The sequence below is a fragment of the Diuraphis noxia genome, unplaced genomic scaffold, assembly GCF_037042655.1.
Source record: "Diuraphis noxia isolate RWA-SAM2 unplaced genomic scaffold, SU_Dnox_SAM2 contig0005, whole genome shotgun sequence".
In the NCBI taxonomy this organism is placed as follows: Eukaryota; Metazoa; Arthropoda; class Insecta; order Hemiptera; family Aphididae; genus Diuraphis; species Diuraphis noxia.
This window is the reverse complement of record NW_028301715.1, coordinates 36,194,344-36,209,528: the sequence shown is the minus strand read 5'-3', so window position 1 is coordinate 36,209,528 and position 15,185 is coordinate 36,194,344. Positions and strand designations below refer to the sequence as shown.

Here is a 15,185-nt window from a genome sequence, read left to right as displayed (position 1 = left end):
TTTGTTTTCTGGACGAAATGCGTGAAATGTGGCAGCTACTGTCGGCCTGCTCGTGTTATTATGATGCATATATAACCTGACTATTATGCGATTCATAATGTTTAATAAAAATATTAATAGTAATAGTTAATCGCAGACATAATAATGAAACAGCGGGAGACGTTTTTATTATTAAAAATCCGCCGCAGAAACAGACGTTACCTGCAAAGCAGAGTCGTGAAAATCCACCGCCGTTGACATCATTATTGTCGGAACGCGTATGAAAATCGGTTATACGATAAATTATAATATAAAAATTACAATAAAATCACAATCGATGCATTGAATATAATAACATGCATGACGATTCACCGAATTATCTCCGATGCGATTTCCGTGACACACACGCGGCAGTCGCATGCTTTTATTTTATTTATGATAAAGTACTCGATATTGCGGTCATTTTTAGGACTTAAATGGGCCACAGATTTCGCTTATTCCCACTACAGTGGTCGTTTGATATTTTTCTGCAGCTTTGCTCAGTCTCATCAGCAAACATAGTTTAGATTAATTCTGGCTTGGCATGGCTTAACACAGTTAGCTTGCCTAATAATATTATCTAGTAGGTAATACATACCAGCATAGACTTATAAAGTTATAAATTAACTTAGTTTATAAGCATACCTTGATAGTAGGTAAGTAGATCTGATCTGCTCTCCAGTGGCGGATTTAAGGGGGGGTGCCCGAAGGTCCTAGCCCCCCCCCCCCCATTGGCATAAGTTAGGTTTTTAGTTTTGTTAGTAAAGTTGTGTGAAACTAGATGGGTGGAATCTCACGAGGCGATTATTCGGTTTTCCGATATGCTTATACCTATTGTACAATTTTTGGAAGACATGACAGTTAATACGGATGAAAATATACTTTCTAAATGTAACGGACTTCTTCATTCAATATTGACTTTTGAATTTATTTTGGCCTTAGAAGTAGCAGTAGAAATATTGTCTTTGACTTTGCCAATATCACGTAAATTACAAGACCCTGGTTTGGATTTGACTAAATGTATTGAAATCATACAGACTGTATTAGATGTTCTTAAAAACAAAAGACAAAATGCAACATTTAGCAACATTTTTAATCGAGCCGTATCAAAAGCCGAAAATTTAAATACTGAAGTTAAAACACCACGAATATGCAAACAACAAATAAATCGATCAAACAACATTACTTCAAGTCCTGAAGAATATTTTAAAATTACGGTATACTTCACAGTTTTGTACAATTTCATAACATCTATTCAATCCATGTTTTTTGACAACCAAAATCCAATATTATTTAAAATCCAACAACTGATACCTTATTATTTACACAATAAATCTGAAGAACATATTATAGAAGGTGCCACTTTTTATGAAGCAGATTTGCCTAGATCCATAGACGAATTAAAAGATAAAAACAATTATTATAATAAATCACTAGGTATTACATTTTTTAAATAAATTATTAATGCATTATTACAATTATTTACTGGTGAAATTGCATTGTGGCAGCTGCATTGGACTCAACAACCAGCAAAAAAGGAAAAAATACATACAGCAATAGACGCATTCAAAGAAACTGAAGATGGGTATTTTCCAAACATTCGTCAACTTTTACTAATTTTAGCAATATTACCAGTAACAACATCGACAAGTGAGAGGTCTTTCTCAATGCTAAGACGCATAAAAACATATTTGAGAACAACAATGGGGGAAAACCGTTTAAACGGGTTAGCTTTGCTTAATATCCATAAACAAATTGATGTAAAACCTGAAGAAGTGTTAGATATGTTTTCAAAATCTAATCCTAGGAAATTACAATTATCTTTATCGTTATAAATATTTACAATATTATTATAATTTAAATATAATCTTCAACAAATAAAAAAAAAATACACATTTAAAATTATTGTCTATTTGTATGTATTTGTTAATTACTGAAAAATTTTAAGATTTGCATTTTGGACTATGGGCCCCCCCAAAATTAAATCCTGGATCCGCCAATGCTGCTCTTTACAAGGCTGGTATCATTGGATTCTACCTCCCTCAACATTTTTTACCTACTTCTGTAGTGGTGAATGTCACCTGTTACACTGGTCCATCAAAATCCTAATTCAATACAAGACGTGTTGAATGTAACACTCGTCATCAATCCGTGTATTATATTTTCTCAGGAAGGACATTAAAATCGATAAGCAATAATAATAATTATAATAATTGCACTCGTAATTTTAGTATTGTAGCGATGATACTAATATTAATAATAAATAATAAAGTATTAATAATACTATTGTAAAGTAAATAGGAATCATTTCCCTGCGCCCATCAATGTGATTGCACCGGATATCCGCTGTGGTATTCTCCACCACCCGAAGACTGCAGTTGTTGCTGTGGGTACGCTGCTGCATAAGGATCGTGGTGCACTTCTGCGGAGTAGGTGTGACCGTGTGTGATCTGTGGTTTAGCAACCACTTCGTAGACGGTACTCGCCTTTTCCCAGGGCTTGTGCCACCCAGTCGTCCAACCCGAGTTCATACATGTCAATATGATAGCTCCAAACGCGAACAGTAGCGCTTTGCTGGCCATCACGACCATAGCCAATGCACCCAGCGACAACAGCGTGCCGCCTGACATAAGAGACGCACCCACAACGTGCTCCGTGAAATCGTCGTTTTTCACTGAAAAATTAAAAGGCAATTTAAAAGCTTAGGCATAAAGATATTAATATTATTATACGTATAATAGACCTATAAAGTTGCATATAATATATAATATCAAATGGATCATGATTGATTGATCAACATACTGACCAAAATATAAGGAACCTAAAGACTTGAAATTGTCATGGCACCTTCGTACTGTCAGTGATGAATTTTAAGATTCGTGATGGCAATCAATTTTTTTTTAAATGATTATTATTAAAATGTTATGATATAACTTTCGGTTTGGACTTTATATTGTAATATTATTGATCGTTTTATAATAATATTGACTATCGATACATATATTTTTTTTATAAAAAATATAATATTTTGACTATTATCTCTGTTACATGTATGTAATAAATTGTATTAAATTAACTTGAAATAGATATAAAATTATTATTATTTTAGTATTTTTTTAATGTTGTTATAGTTATAGTTATAATTTATCTTGAATATTTTAGATCACACCCAGTCATATTATAAATAAAAAAAAAAACATTGTCTGTATAATATGTCATAAATATTCCATTTCACACGAAAACAATTTATAAGAACTGATGGTCTATAAATATTTTATTTATTTCGAATAAGAATAACGCACTTTAAAATAATAAATAACATTACGTAAAATACATTAGTTGTGAATATGTAAAACGTATTTAAGATATTTGAAGAAAGATATAATATAAGAAATATAAAATTATGAACATAGAAATAAATCCATTATTTTTAAATTGTAAAATAAATACCAATATTGAAAAACTAAATACTTAACGTAAAATCTCAAAACAATAACATAAGGTGTCAAAAGGTTTGCCTAATTTTTATAATCTCAGTTTTTCGTTGTAAAAGTAATAAAGTGATTTTAAAGATCTACTCACCAATAAAAATATACGTTCCATAATTTATTTTATGTCTGGAGACAATTTTTTATATTATTTACTCGATATATTGTCAACACGTCATGCCTAATTATTGCTTTAAATCCCAAGCATCATTAGCTAATATATATATATATTTTTTTAACAATCGTCTATGTAGGTATGTGAATTTTTTTACTTTGGGTTATTTAAAATTTTTTAATAAAGGAATTTAAATTAGCAAAATTTAAATATAATTAAATTATCCATATATTGAAATTATTGGTTCAATATTTTCCTCAATTTCTTATAAGTTATAACATTAACTTATACATCACTTAATACAAAAATGAATATCATAAGATTTATTAGGTAATAAATGCTGTACCTATATTAAAAGATAATGCAGAGATGCATAATTTCATAAAATTTAATTCATATGACCGATTGTCGTTGTTGGTCATACCAATAACTGGCGAATGGCGATCATCAATGCGAGATACTTAAAATATTAACCTGTTTTTATTTTTGACTATGCTATCAAACAATACTGCGATATTTTTGATTTGATTTATTTTACATCTGAGAAGATGGTATGCGTTTTTATTGAATCAATTACCAGAATTGTGGTGGTGTTTTTTCTTTCCCAAAGGTTCTGCGTACGGGACACCGTAACGTTGTCCGATTTTCACTATTGCCGGTGTTATTTGAGTGACAGTCGGTACATCTGAATTTTCTGGTAGTGGCATGCCGTCAAATTCTTCTGAAAATCCAAGCGTATATCAATATAATATTTCAATTATACCGATTCCTATATTATAATATTATGTACTAAGTCAATCTTAAACGTAGGATAGACAAATTTTATTTGAAAAGAAAAAACTATGGCTAATGCTAGTTTCACTATAGAGATATTTTCGCAATAATATTAAACTAAATATAAGTAAAACAAATTTAAATAAATTCTATTTAAGTATAATATCAATATAATCGTGTAGAATATATTAGGTACTAAGTACTTAATAATATAAAGACGTAATATTTATATTAGAATTAGTGAAATGTATTATTTTAGTTCATTTATTAATCACTAGAAAGCACTAGAGTAATGTTAAATGTATTTATTTTGGAAGACGTACTCAAATCATAAACAGTCAAATGGAATAGGCAACTTCACTGGCAGGTAAGAACAGTTTATCGCCAACTGTTTTTAAATTCGGAGCAATATGTTCGTTTTGTCGTTCAGAATTAATATTAAATATTATCTGACAAACCTTGTTGACAATCTTAGTGTTTTAGTTCAAATAATATTTGACAAAATCTATTCACCTTATCTTTTTCTTTGCTTAAGTCCGTTTTTCCTAATTCGTAGTTCCCTTTTATCGCTCTACCTTTTCAACAAATTATGGTTTAAATGAAACTCAAATCCATTGTATATAGATAGCCAATACAAATTTTGAGATATCTTTATCCTTTTTTTTAAATATTTACGTACCTACTTTTAAAATGTATAGAATATTTTATGTTCACGCCACTATTTATTACATTTAAATACACTAATTATATAATATATTGGTCAGAGATTGTATTGTGTAATTAATATAATTAGGTAAATAAAAATATAAATAAAATAATATTGGGTATTTTATTACAGTGTCTGTAATAATGTTATAGTTGGTCGCGTAGACACCACATACTCGTAATTTAAGGGGCTTAGAATAGGCAACTTTTTCAAGAATAACTAATATGTTTAATTTTAAATATATTTGTAAAATAAAAATGTTCAGTGTTTTAAAAAAGGTTCCATGTCAGTACCAACAATGGTTATTTTATAATAATGAAATTATAATTCATAAATATGGTTTCACTTTGGACAAATTTATACGAGTAAGAGTATTTGTTTTTTTTTTTATATCGACGCTGAATAATTTTTAATAAACCAATTTAAAGCTAAAATCAAAAAATGAATCATTACAAATAAATAATTTGAATTTCTTTTTAATTATACATTTAAAAAAAGAAAAAACACGACATACGTAATTTTTTTATTTGTGTGAAATTTAAATTTATATAAATAAATAATACACTTATTTTACCGAATTTGGTAACAACTTAAACAAACTATTCTAAATTTTTTCAAGAAATTTTTCAGGTACGAAACCATTTCCATGGATAAATTACGGTTATACACATAATCTCCGATCAATGATTTATGTTAGTTCGATTGGGTGTACTAATTCAATACATAGGTAAATATAACAATTATTATTGATTCATCTGAAACGAAGTTATAATGCTATTATTTATAACGTATGAGTTAAACATAATATTATGATTAGATTTAAACAGTTTAAAAACATTTAACTTCATTTTATGTGTTGTATAACTTTTGAATTAGAATTCATTATTATTTTACAACAATATTAATATAATTTTGATTAACAAATTGAATGAATTAGAAAAAAAATAAATATTTTAATATAACTGAAAAATCTATTTATTTACTAGTATGTACATTATTATGTTCTTAACAATGTTTAAACGACTAAGCAAATTTTTCAAATATTATACCTGTAAATTATTAGCTATATTTTCGTAGTAAATTACAATTATCAGTATATTATAATATACAATTCAATTTCATTATTAATAACATTTTAAATTTTATTACCTTGTCTCATGGTTGTTTCCCATATATTGTCGAATTCAGATTCTTTTTTTCCAGCACTACGGTTTAACGCTGTCAATGGCACCGCAGTAACAAAAGTAGCCAGGCAAATTAATTTTAGAGCCATTATAGTTCAAAAACACATCTCCAACGACTATGATGACGCTTCGACGAGAACTGAACACAATATTTAAATTAAGTCCTTTATTAATAAAACTTACCAAATGCCAAGTCAGCTAGTGTGTGAATTGTTCGTGTCTTATTCGATTTTTTACGTATGTTTTCACGTAAACAATTGAGTGTGTGTTTTTGGAACAATAGGGAGCAACTACTTCGAGTCAAAACAGTCATCTTTAACTATAATATTGTTTTGTTTTTGTAATTTTTTTTCCGTTGTTAGGCACAATGAAGAAATGTTTGGAATCGATTACTTGTATCACACGTTTGTAATGCAAATGAGTACTTTGTGTTTTCTATTTAGTCGCATAGTGTGGGTGTATTATTGTTCTTTAATGACCCATGTGACATGCGTATACACAACAATCATAAAGAATAAAATGTATTTTGAAGCCCTTTTGTAAATATAAATATTTTAGCTGTAAACAGTATCTGAACTATAATATTTATCAGTGAATAATTACAAAACATATTATTACTAATATCTTAAAATTTGACATTAATATCGTTTACGTATTTACTAAATAACTGAATTGTGCAATGAAATACATAATTTATTATGTACATTTATTTAAAGTTTACTATGAAGTTATTTTATCCCTGTGTAAATTTATTATGTAATACTAAGATCCTAAAGTACAGAATATATTAGAAATTAGAAATTTTTTTCTCTTATTGCATCTACAAGATTACCTAAAAATTAAAATGGCTTAAAACATACAAATATATCCAATAATGTCTTTTAGAATTTAAAAAATATATAAAAACTAAAAATATACTAATAAATAAATATATTTTCTAAATAATACGAAATTTTAATTTAACATACTTATAAGGCTATATGTGATTAAATACAAATATTCAATAGTGATAAAATATGATTTCTTTTGATTTTCAGGTGATACGTGTAATCGAGTGATGAAACCGTTGTACCAACAGTGGAAATATTATTGACACATAATATTTATAATTAAAAAGTTGTATCGTCTCGACTTTGTACTTATAGGAATAAATTAATAAGTATAAAATATATGATATAGCGAGTTATTAAATATTAGATAACAATGTAAAGTTAATCAACATGAAATACATTCATGCACAAAAAAACTATATATATCGTCATGGGTTCAAAAAGCATGTCAGTAAACCTTTAATTAAAATAAAAATTGTTTACATTAACTATCTATATTATCATGTTAATAGCAGATCACAATATAGGGAATAAGATTTTTTTGTTCTTCATTTAAGCTTTGTTTGTAGCAATAGGCCAAACACAAAATGACAACAGACTGCAAAAGGAATAATATTTTATCTTCAGAAAATATTTTCAAAAGAATGTATATAACCATATATTATATGACAAATTGATTTTAAATTATAAAACTAATAAAAATTACTAAGTAAGTACCTGTATAGTACAAAAACAAAAAAATTTAATTTACTATTAATTCAATACGTTTTGAAACGTATTTTAAAATGTATATCTGATGACTTATACGAGTTATATAAATACCTTCCTAACCACATAGCTATACAAAATGTCCAAAGGCCTAGAAAATATATACGCTATTCATATATCATAACATTATGATTATATTGTGTTCTTTATTGGGACACAAAAATATCACGGGTAACTTTATATTATATAAATCTATTATATACGCCAATTTTCCGGAGCATCGAATTTACAAGTTTCCGATTTAATTACGATAATTTCATATTATATTTTAACATCATAAGCTTATATACTTATATACTTATCGTATAATATTTTGTATAAAAAGGAAATTATTTTATCCAGATAAAAAATGTTGTACTATAATGCCGGACGGTTGGACGTAGAATATAGAACCATTGGTCCCGTAGCTAGGTGTGTCTGTGCAGCGTGTGTGCATTTTATTTCAGAGTTTATATATATAATACACCTAACACACCTATCATCCACGGTTTATTCACACGCGCGCAAGCGCGTTCAAATAGGAGAGAGAAGAAAGTGCTGCAGGTGCCCGATGGGCGATCGACGATGGAAAGTAGTCTGGAGGCCGCGGATCGATGTTTTTTTAAATTTATTTCGTGTACCTTCATTATAATACCTATATAATAATATCTATGACCGTATAGAGACCGTGCGCTCGCGACTAGTTTCTCATTGTGGGTCAACACAACCTTGGCCGTAACATTCCGACGGACGTTTCCCATCCGTCCATGTGTGTGTATACGCACACGCACACATCAAGGACACGAATTCGGGTCATATACACACACGGATCATTGTAATTATTTCAGATAGGATAGGTTAATATATACATCCTACCTACGCCCGAATTATGAAAAAATAAAAAATAAAAAATATTAAGAAGTTTAGACTTAGCTGACAGCAATCATATAATATTCGATAAAGAACAATATTATTTTATTATTATTATTGTTGGATCGAAAATACAGTAAAATTAATGCTATAAATGAGTAAAATATTTGTTTTATTGTTTTCATAATAATATTATACTGTAAATAAATAATAATATTATTATTATTATCATTATTTTTTTTTTATTATTAAACGAAATATAGGCGACATAGGCCATTGGGTTACATAAATTATTATTATTATTATTATTTATTTGAAAACGTGAGTATTGGCGAATCGTCATATATCTAACGGAGACTTTAATGCTCGTTCCGATGTACCAGATGTTAAAATACTTACTAGTTTTTTATCAGATTTCGCATCTCTGCTATATGAACATTTTAAGCTAAAATAATAAATACCTAGCTTAAAACTAGAATTAAATTATTACATGAAATGTATTAATGAATATTTAAAAACAAAGCCATATTTATTTGTATAAACTATTATTGATGTACAATAGATATGAATAGATAGTATAATATACTATTTTTGTAATAATTAAAAATAATATGTTTTATTAAATTTTAATTTTAATACTAATAAATAAAAACATTACGTTCAAATTTTTAGTCTAAATAAATATGGGTAAATGGGTATATTTTGCATTTAATAATGTAATTATTATACAATACCTACTATGTATAATAATTAGTTTTCATTTCATAAAATATTTCTCTCAATTAATTCAGTGTGATCTATGCTAAAATATCATTGAAGTCAATTTATATATGAATTTTAAATCTATAAAATTGTAAGTTAGTTGATGCCAATGTAGTGCATAATAAAGTCATGTTTTTGCTAGTTTTTAACAGTAATTTTTGAAAAGAAATTTTATTGTAATGATTTATAGTTTTCTCTCTAATGTATAATAATGTTTAATAATAACGAAATATTTTGACGATACCTATACAACCCACTCAGCACATATAAAATTGAACTATAAATTATCTTTATTTAGCTTAAAAAATATAATTTGTAAAGGTTAAGAAACACATTTTTTATGGAATTAGTTTAAGTAAAAAAACTTTTCCATTCCGGTCTTTACATTTTATTCAGAAAAAAAAATTGTTATATCCGCTTAGGCAGTATAAAATTTATATCATAATTAATGATCATAGTAAATTAATAATTATGATTCAACATATTACAAACCAATCTATAAGGTGTATTATTTTGGTAGTTATAATAATATTGTCATACATTATTATGACACACAGTAAAATTTTATTTTTTTGATATTGAGCGAGTGTAAAAAAATAAATATTTTCACGTAAAGTTTTAATTTTTTTCAAAACTTTTTTTCTTAAGTTATAATTCGAGCATTCAATTTATTATTATATGTTGAAATATTTTTGTAGAAAATGTATGAGTACTACAATAGTTAATAGTAATATTTAGTATGGAATGATAACTACTAGCTGTGATGTATGTATAATATAGTGGTGGACCCGGATCTAACGATGTTTCACCATCAAAACCACTTTAAAGAAAGAGAAAGTTTTAACAAATCCTAATAGGAAAAAAAATGAAGTCTGATCATCCGAAAAAAAATGTGAACATCATAGATTTCTTTATACTTTTTAAAATAATAATATCTTATGTTATAATGTCTATGTACCTACTCATGCATACTAATTTATAGGCACTTACTGAACATGAAATCCTAGAAAATAATTATTTTGAATTAGGTTTTTTTTTTTTTAAGTGTATAATTTATTCAAAAAATAAAATGTCTTATTTCGCCAAGTCAAAATAAATAAATTGATTAAAATAATAAATAAAATATTTCATAATTAGTAATTATTTTTATTATATTATGTACTGCCTAATATACATGACGAATTCAACTTCAAAATAAACTTATGTGTCGACGCATTAATTACAGGTTAAAAAGTTAATAATTATTAAAAATATGTGTAAATTATTATTGTATATTAAAAATGTATACATATTAGTATATCGTAATGCCATTAATTTATTTTTAGCATAATCATTTTTGTTTATCATATAAAATAAAAAAATGGTATGGTAATTTACTAATATGTAATTAAATGCCAAAAAGTATGTCCAGATTCAGTGATTTGTCATGAAATATTGTGAAGATAGTCGAAATATTCTTTTAATAATCATTTTGAGTAATTCGCTAACAACTGGTAACAAATAATGTAGAATTTTTATTCATAAAGTTGTAGTATTCATATTAATTCGAAGGAAAATTATTATTATTTGTTCTTGCCAATTTAAATGTGCACGAATAAAAATACTGGAATAACTTTTAATAATATAATAAAATAAAACATTATTGTTGTTTATTGGAACTTAATTTTATCGCCTATGAAAAATATACATGTATATTTTTTTAACAAAGCTCAAAATAATATTGTACCTACTAAATAATAATTATTTATTACAATAAAATATATTTTACAACCTTTGTGATCATGAAATATTTTAAACTATCATATATATATATATATAAACTCGACTGACAGATACCTGCATAAATCGTAGTAATTATAATTATAATTTAATACTTATTATCATAATATTATATTCTTAAAATTTCCTACAGATAATAATTAAAATCAATAATTTATTTTAATAGTATTAGTAGTAGTAATAATAATATAAATATGATGATATCTGGTTTCACATACTGGTATTTCATATTATTCACTAAAAAATAAAAATTATTGTCATCGTATTATTATTTGCTTTATTAGGGAGATTTAATACTGGAGAGAAAGCGGATTAGAGTGGAATGTGCCTGGAGAAATTCTATGTGAAGCTGTTTACGTGTACAGACATCCATCCGACCACATACACAATATTATTAACGGAACTCGATGGTCATATGACCCACATTTATAATTCCCCACGTTGTCAGTAAAAAACAGTCACGTAGTATAAAACCCAAGACCTATACGAGCCTAGTGATCACTTTACCAAGACGCATTGTAGATATTTTCTTGATGATCGATACATTTTTTTTTTACATATTTACCGACTTTTTGAAAATATTTTTAATTTCCCATAACTCCAAAAAACTGATTTACCCTATTAAAATTTGTTTGTAAAACTAATAAAAATATATATTATATGGAATAGCATACAAAGAAATTTTCTCTTGAATTATAATATATTGTTTACATTGTAATAGTAAACTTTATCTATAAGTTTTAAAACAAAAATACTATTTTTCAGAAAAAAAAATTAAATATGTAATATTATTATAGTATAATATTAAAATTAAGTTACACTTCAGCAAACCATCATCAATATATTTTTATATTATGTTAGTATAAATAACAAAATATAAAATTATAATTAACAAATCAATTTCACTGAATTTTACGATAAAATGATAAAAAAATATTTATTAAAATTAATATAATAAATAATTTGTAACTACTTGTGTAAGAATGAAAACCTAAATAGCATCGTCTTGATAATTATAACACATACAATTATTAGTATATATGATGAAAATTATATTATATTGTTAAGTAAATTTATAAATTAATTAAGTGCATGGTTAGGTTACTAAACTACCAAATAAATGTTTAATTAAATATTTATGTACTTTTTAGGTGTTTTTCATTTCAGAATATTTAAAAAATTTTAAAAATATTATCTATAGGTAATTAATTTTGACTGAAAATAAGTTCGTTATAGTAACTTTATATCAATAAGTATATTTAAACATTCTACGCAAAACATATTAATTTAATAAATATCTTTAAATGTAAAATATATTAATAAATTTAAGTATGCAGTTATTGTTATTATTTTTATTTTTATGAGTTAAGTAAGGATTTTATATTATATTCAATATTTATACGTCTTATGTATACTAATAAGGCTATTATATTATATAGTTATGCTATTATTTGCAATACATTGTTATTAAAAATTGTCTTGATTTTCATAATCTTATTTCTAGTAAAAATATTGAATAATATTCATATAGTATGTTAATAATTTAACATTAATAATTTTAAGCATAACTATAAGATTTGAAAATCATTGATATGATCTAATATAATATAACACGATGTGGTTACACATTTTATAAAAAATTAGCTGAAACTTTGGAAGGTAGTTCATTCAATACATGATAATATTATAATGGTTCCCAAATCCCAACAGGCTTTTACAATTTTACATAAAGTGTATGCTTAGATTTTTGAATAATAGACCAGTTGAGGTTTTTTAACTCCATTAATAAAAATATTATAAAAAATAATATTATATGGAAAAAAAATGTTTTCCATTGAAAGAAATCGATCGAAAAATCCATTTATATAAAATGTACAACGAACATCGTTTTTTGAACTATGTATACAATCGTCGAAACTTAAACTACAGATGGATGATATTAGAAAGTAAAAAAAAAAGTAATAATATGTTAATGGTATTAACCAAGAACATAAATTGAAAATGTCAACACCCAAATCGTTGTACCGTTATAAGAAAGTATGTATATGCTGACGGTATAACTTTTAAATGTTCTTTTAAAATAATTAAAGAAAAATTATTTCATTATCTATTATATTTCAAAAAAACTCTTTATACGTCCACTGTTACATTATGATGACATTTTAATCTTAAATACATATTTTTACTGTAAAATATAATATCTACATATAAATAAAAACATCCAAAGCAGTAATGATTTGAAATCATGTAGATGTAATTTATGTGTAATGGTTAATTACTGTTTATACCGTAAAAAATAAATCCCAAATCACTTTAATATGTTAAATTGTGTCTCAGTCTTTTAAGAGGTATAATATTACGTACACTGGTTATGTTTGGCAAATAGAGATTTACATAATTTATGTATTAATGATATAATAACAAAAAAAAAACATATTGTATATATATAATATATATTTGTAAAAGATTTTTTAACAGACTCTAGGTTGATTTTAATATTTAACATAGGTACCAGTGCGATTGTATTCATCAGTATAGTTGTTGTTTTGATTGCTGCTGTTGATGATATTTTATATTATTTTGTTCATTTTACTCCTTGTACCACGTCTACCATTTACACAACGTGCCTCACACACGATCGAGCATATTTTACAACCAGCACGCTATTTGCAAGGCGTTTGTTTTGCTAGAAAGTATGATTTCTGGTCGGGCGAAAAAAAGCAACTCAATATGTGTAGTGTTGTAGTTTGTTTGCCACCGTAGACAGTGGACGGCGATGGGATGAATATCAAAAATTGGCAAATATAATATTAGCGGAATGACGTTAATTGTTAGAATAGTATACTAAATCGAAAAATATTGATTAATTATTTAATTATTAATTATCATTATATTAGTAAATTATAAAATGTACAGATAATATTGTCTTGAAAGTTATCTTATCGTTAAACTATTTAAATTAAAATATCCAATTAAAATTAACCAATACAGATGAAAAAATGCATCGTATTTATATGAATAATTATTATCAATGTTGATGATTAAGCTTGTAAATAATATTTATTTAACTAGTATATTCACCCTATATGCGATACCTATAGGATCATCCAATTTGAACTTTTATATTATGATACATAAAATTCATAAAACATTTACCACTAGTGTGGACAAAGTAATTTATTTAATCATAATTATTATATTTTATCATCATAATACTCACATGAATCAATGTAGTCAAGTAATAAGAATAATTTTCTGGAAGTTTTTATGGTAATATTATTATGATTTATCATATAATGTAATATGGACCCAACTTCCGTGGTTTTTCATATTATGAGTCATAACTTATGAGTTTATATAACCTATGATTAAACAAAGTTAATTAATTAAATACTTCACACGTTCAAATTAATGCTTATATAAACGATTCTATGAAATAAATATTGTCACGTCTTGGCACAGGTTCTAGAATGAATCCATAAAGTTTTGTGTAAGTATAATTGATATTCATGGGATCCAATGGTTTACAAAACGTACAAAGATTTGTCTAAAATAATTATATTGTTTACGAACCTATGCATATAAAACATGCTCCTATATGCTCCTATATGCTAAAGATGTACACTATTATACACTAACATGTCTATTGACTAATCAGTATTATATTATATTGAAATTATTTTCTGTGAGAAATAATTATATTTTTTAACATAAATAAATATAAGATGCCTAAAACACAAGGGGCTAAAATTATATTTTTAAAGTTTTTTAGTTAAATTAATAGGTTTTCCATTTTGTTTTATGGTGATAAAATTTAAATGAATTATTTGTCATGTGCCGCGGTCTGGTTTCATATCCATTCTGGATTAGAAGGAAAGAGATACAATCGCATTTTTTTTTTTTAGTTTGATT

The 15,185-nt window shown here is 25.9% G+C and overlaps 2 protein-coding genes across 2 annotated transcripts; one reads left to right on the top strand and one right to left on the bottom strand.

Annotated features, from left to right (window-relative positions):
• The first annotated feature begins 1,261 nt into the window (after positions 1 to 1,261).
• Positions 1,262 to 2,054, top strand: LOC149055246 (52 kDa repressor of the inhibitor of the protein kinase-like). The gene is made up of 2 exons (XM_089228982.1): positions 1,262 to 1,424; positions 1,506 to 2,054. The coding sequence occupies exons 1-2, from the start codon at positions 1,281 to 1,283 to the stop codon at positions 1,851 to 1,853; spliced, it is 492 nt and encodes a 163-aa protein (XP_089085108.1). The 5' UTR covers positions 1,262 to 1,280; the 3' UTR covers positions 1,854 to 2,054.
• Positions 2,055 to 2,159: 105 nt separating this feature from the next.
• Positions 2,160 to 6,519, bottom strand: LOC107168886 (uncharacterized). The gene is made up of 3 exons (XM_015518431.2): positions 6,251 to 6,519; positions 4,199 to 4,342; positions 2,160 to 2,692 (listed from the first exon to the last, which is right to left on the bottom strand). Exons 1-3 carry the CDS (start codon positions 6,372 to 6,374, stop codon positions 2,340 to 2,342), a joined length of 621 nt encoding a protein of 206 aa, XP_015373917.1. The 5' UTR covers positions 6,375 to 6,519; the 3' UTR covers positions 2,160 to 2,339.
• Positions 6,520 to 15,185: the final 8,666 nt, after the last annotated feature.

Bases quoted from the DNA above. Each gene is read 5' to 3' on its own strand.
- LOC149055246 (XM_089228982.1), top strand. From the start codon at position 1,281: ATGTTTTTTGACAACCAAAATCCAATATTATTTAAAATCCAACAACTG. The intron at 1,425-1,505 runs GATAAAAACAAT...CAATTATTTACT, and splicing joins GATCCATAGACGAATTAAAA to GGTGAAATTGCATTGTGGCA.
- LOC107168886 (XM_015518431.2), bottom strand. From the start codon at position 6,374: ATGGCTCTAAAATTAATTTGCCTGGCTACTTTTGTTACTGCGGTGCCA. The intron at 4,343-6,250 runs GTAATAAAATTT...TTGGATTTTCAG, and splicing joins GGAAACAACCATGAGACAAG to AAGAATTTGACGGCATGCCA. The intron at 2,693-4,198 runs GTAATTGATTCA...TTAATTTTTCAG, and splicing joins AAAACACCACCACAATTCTG to TGAAAAACGACGATTTCACG.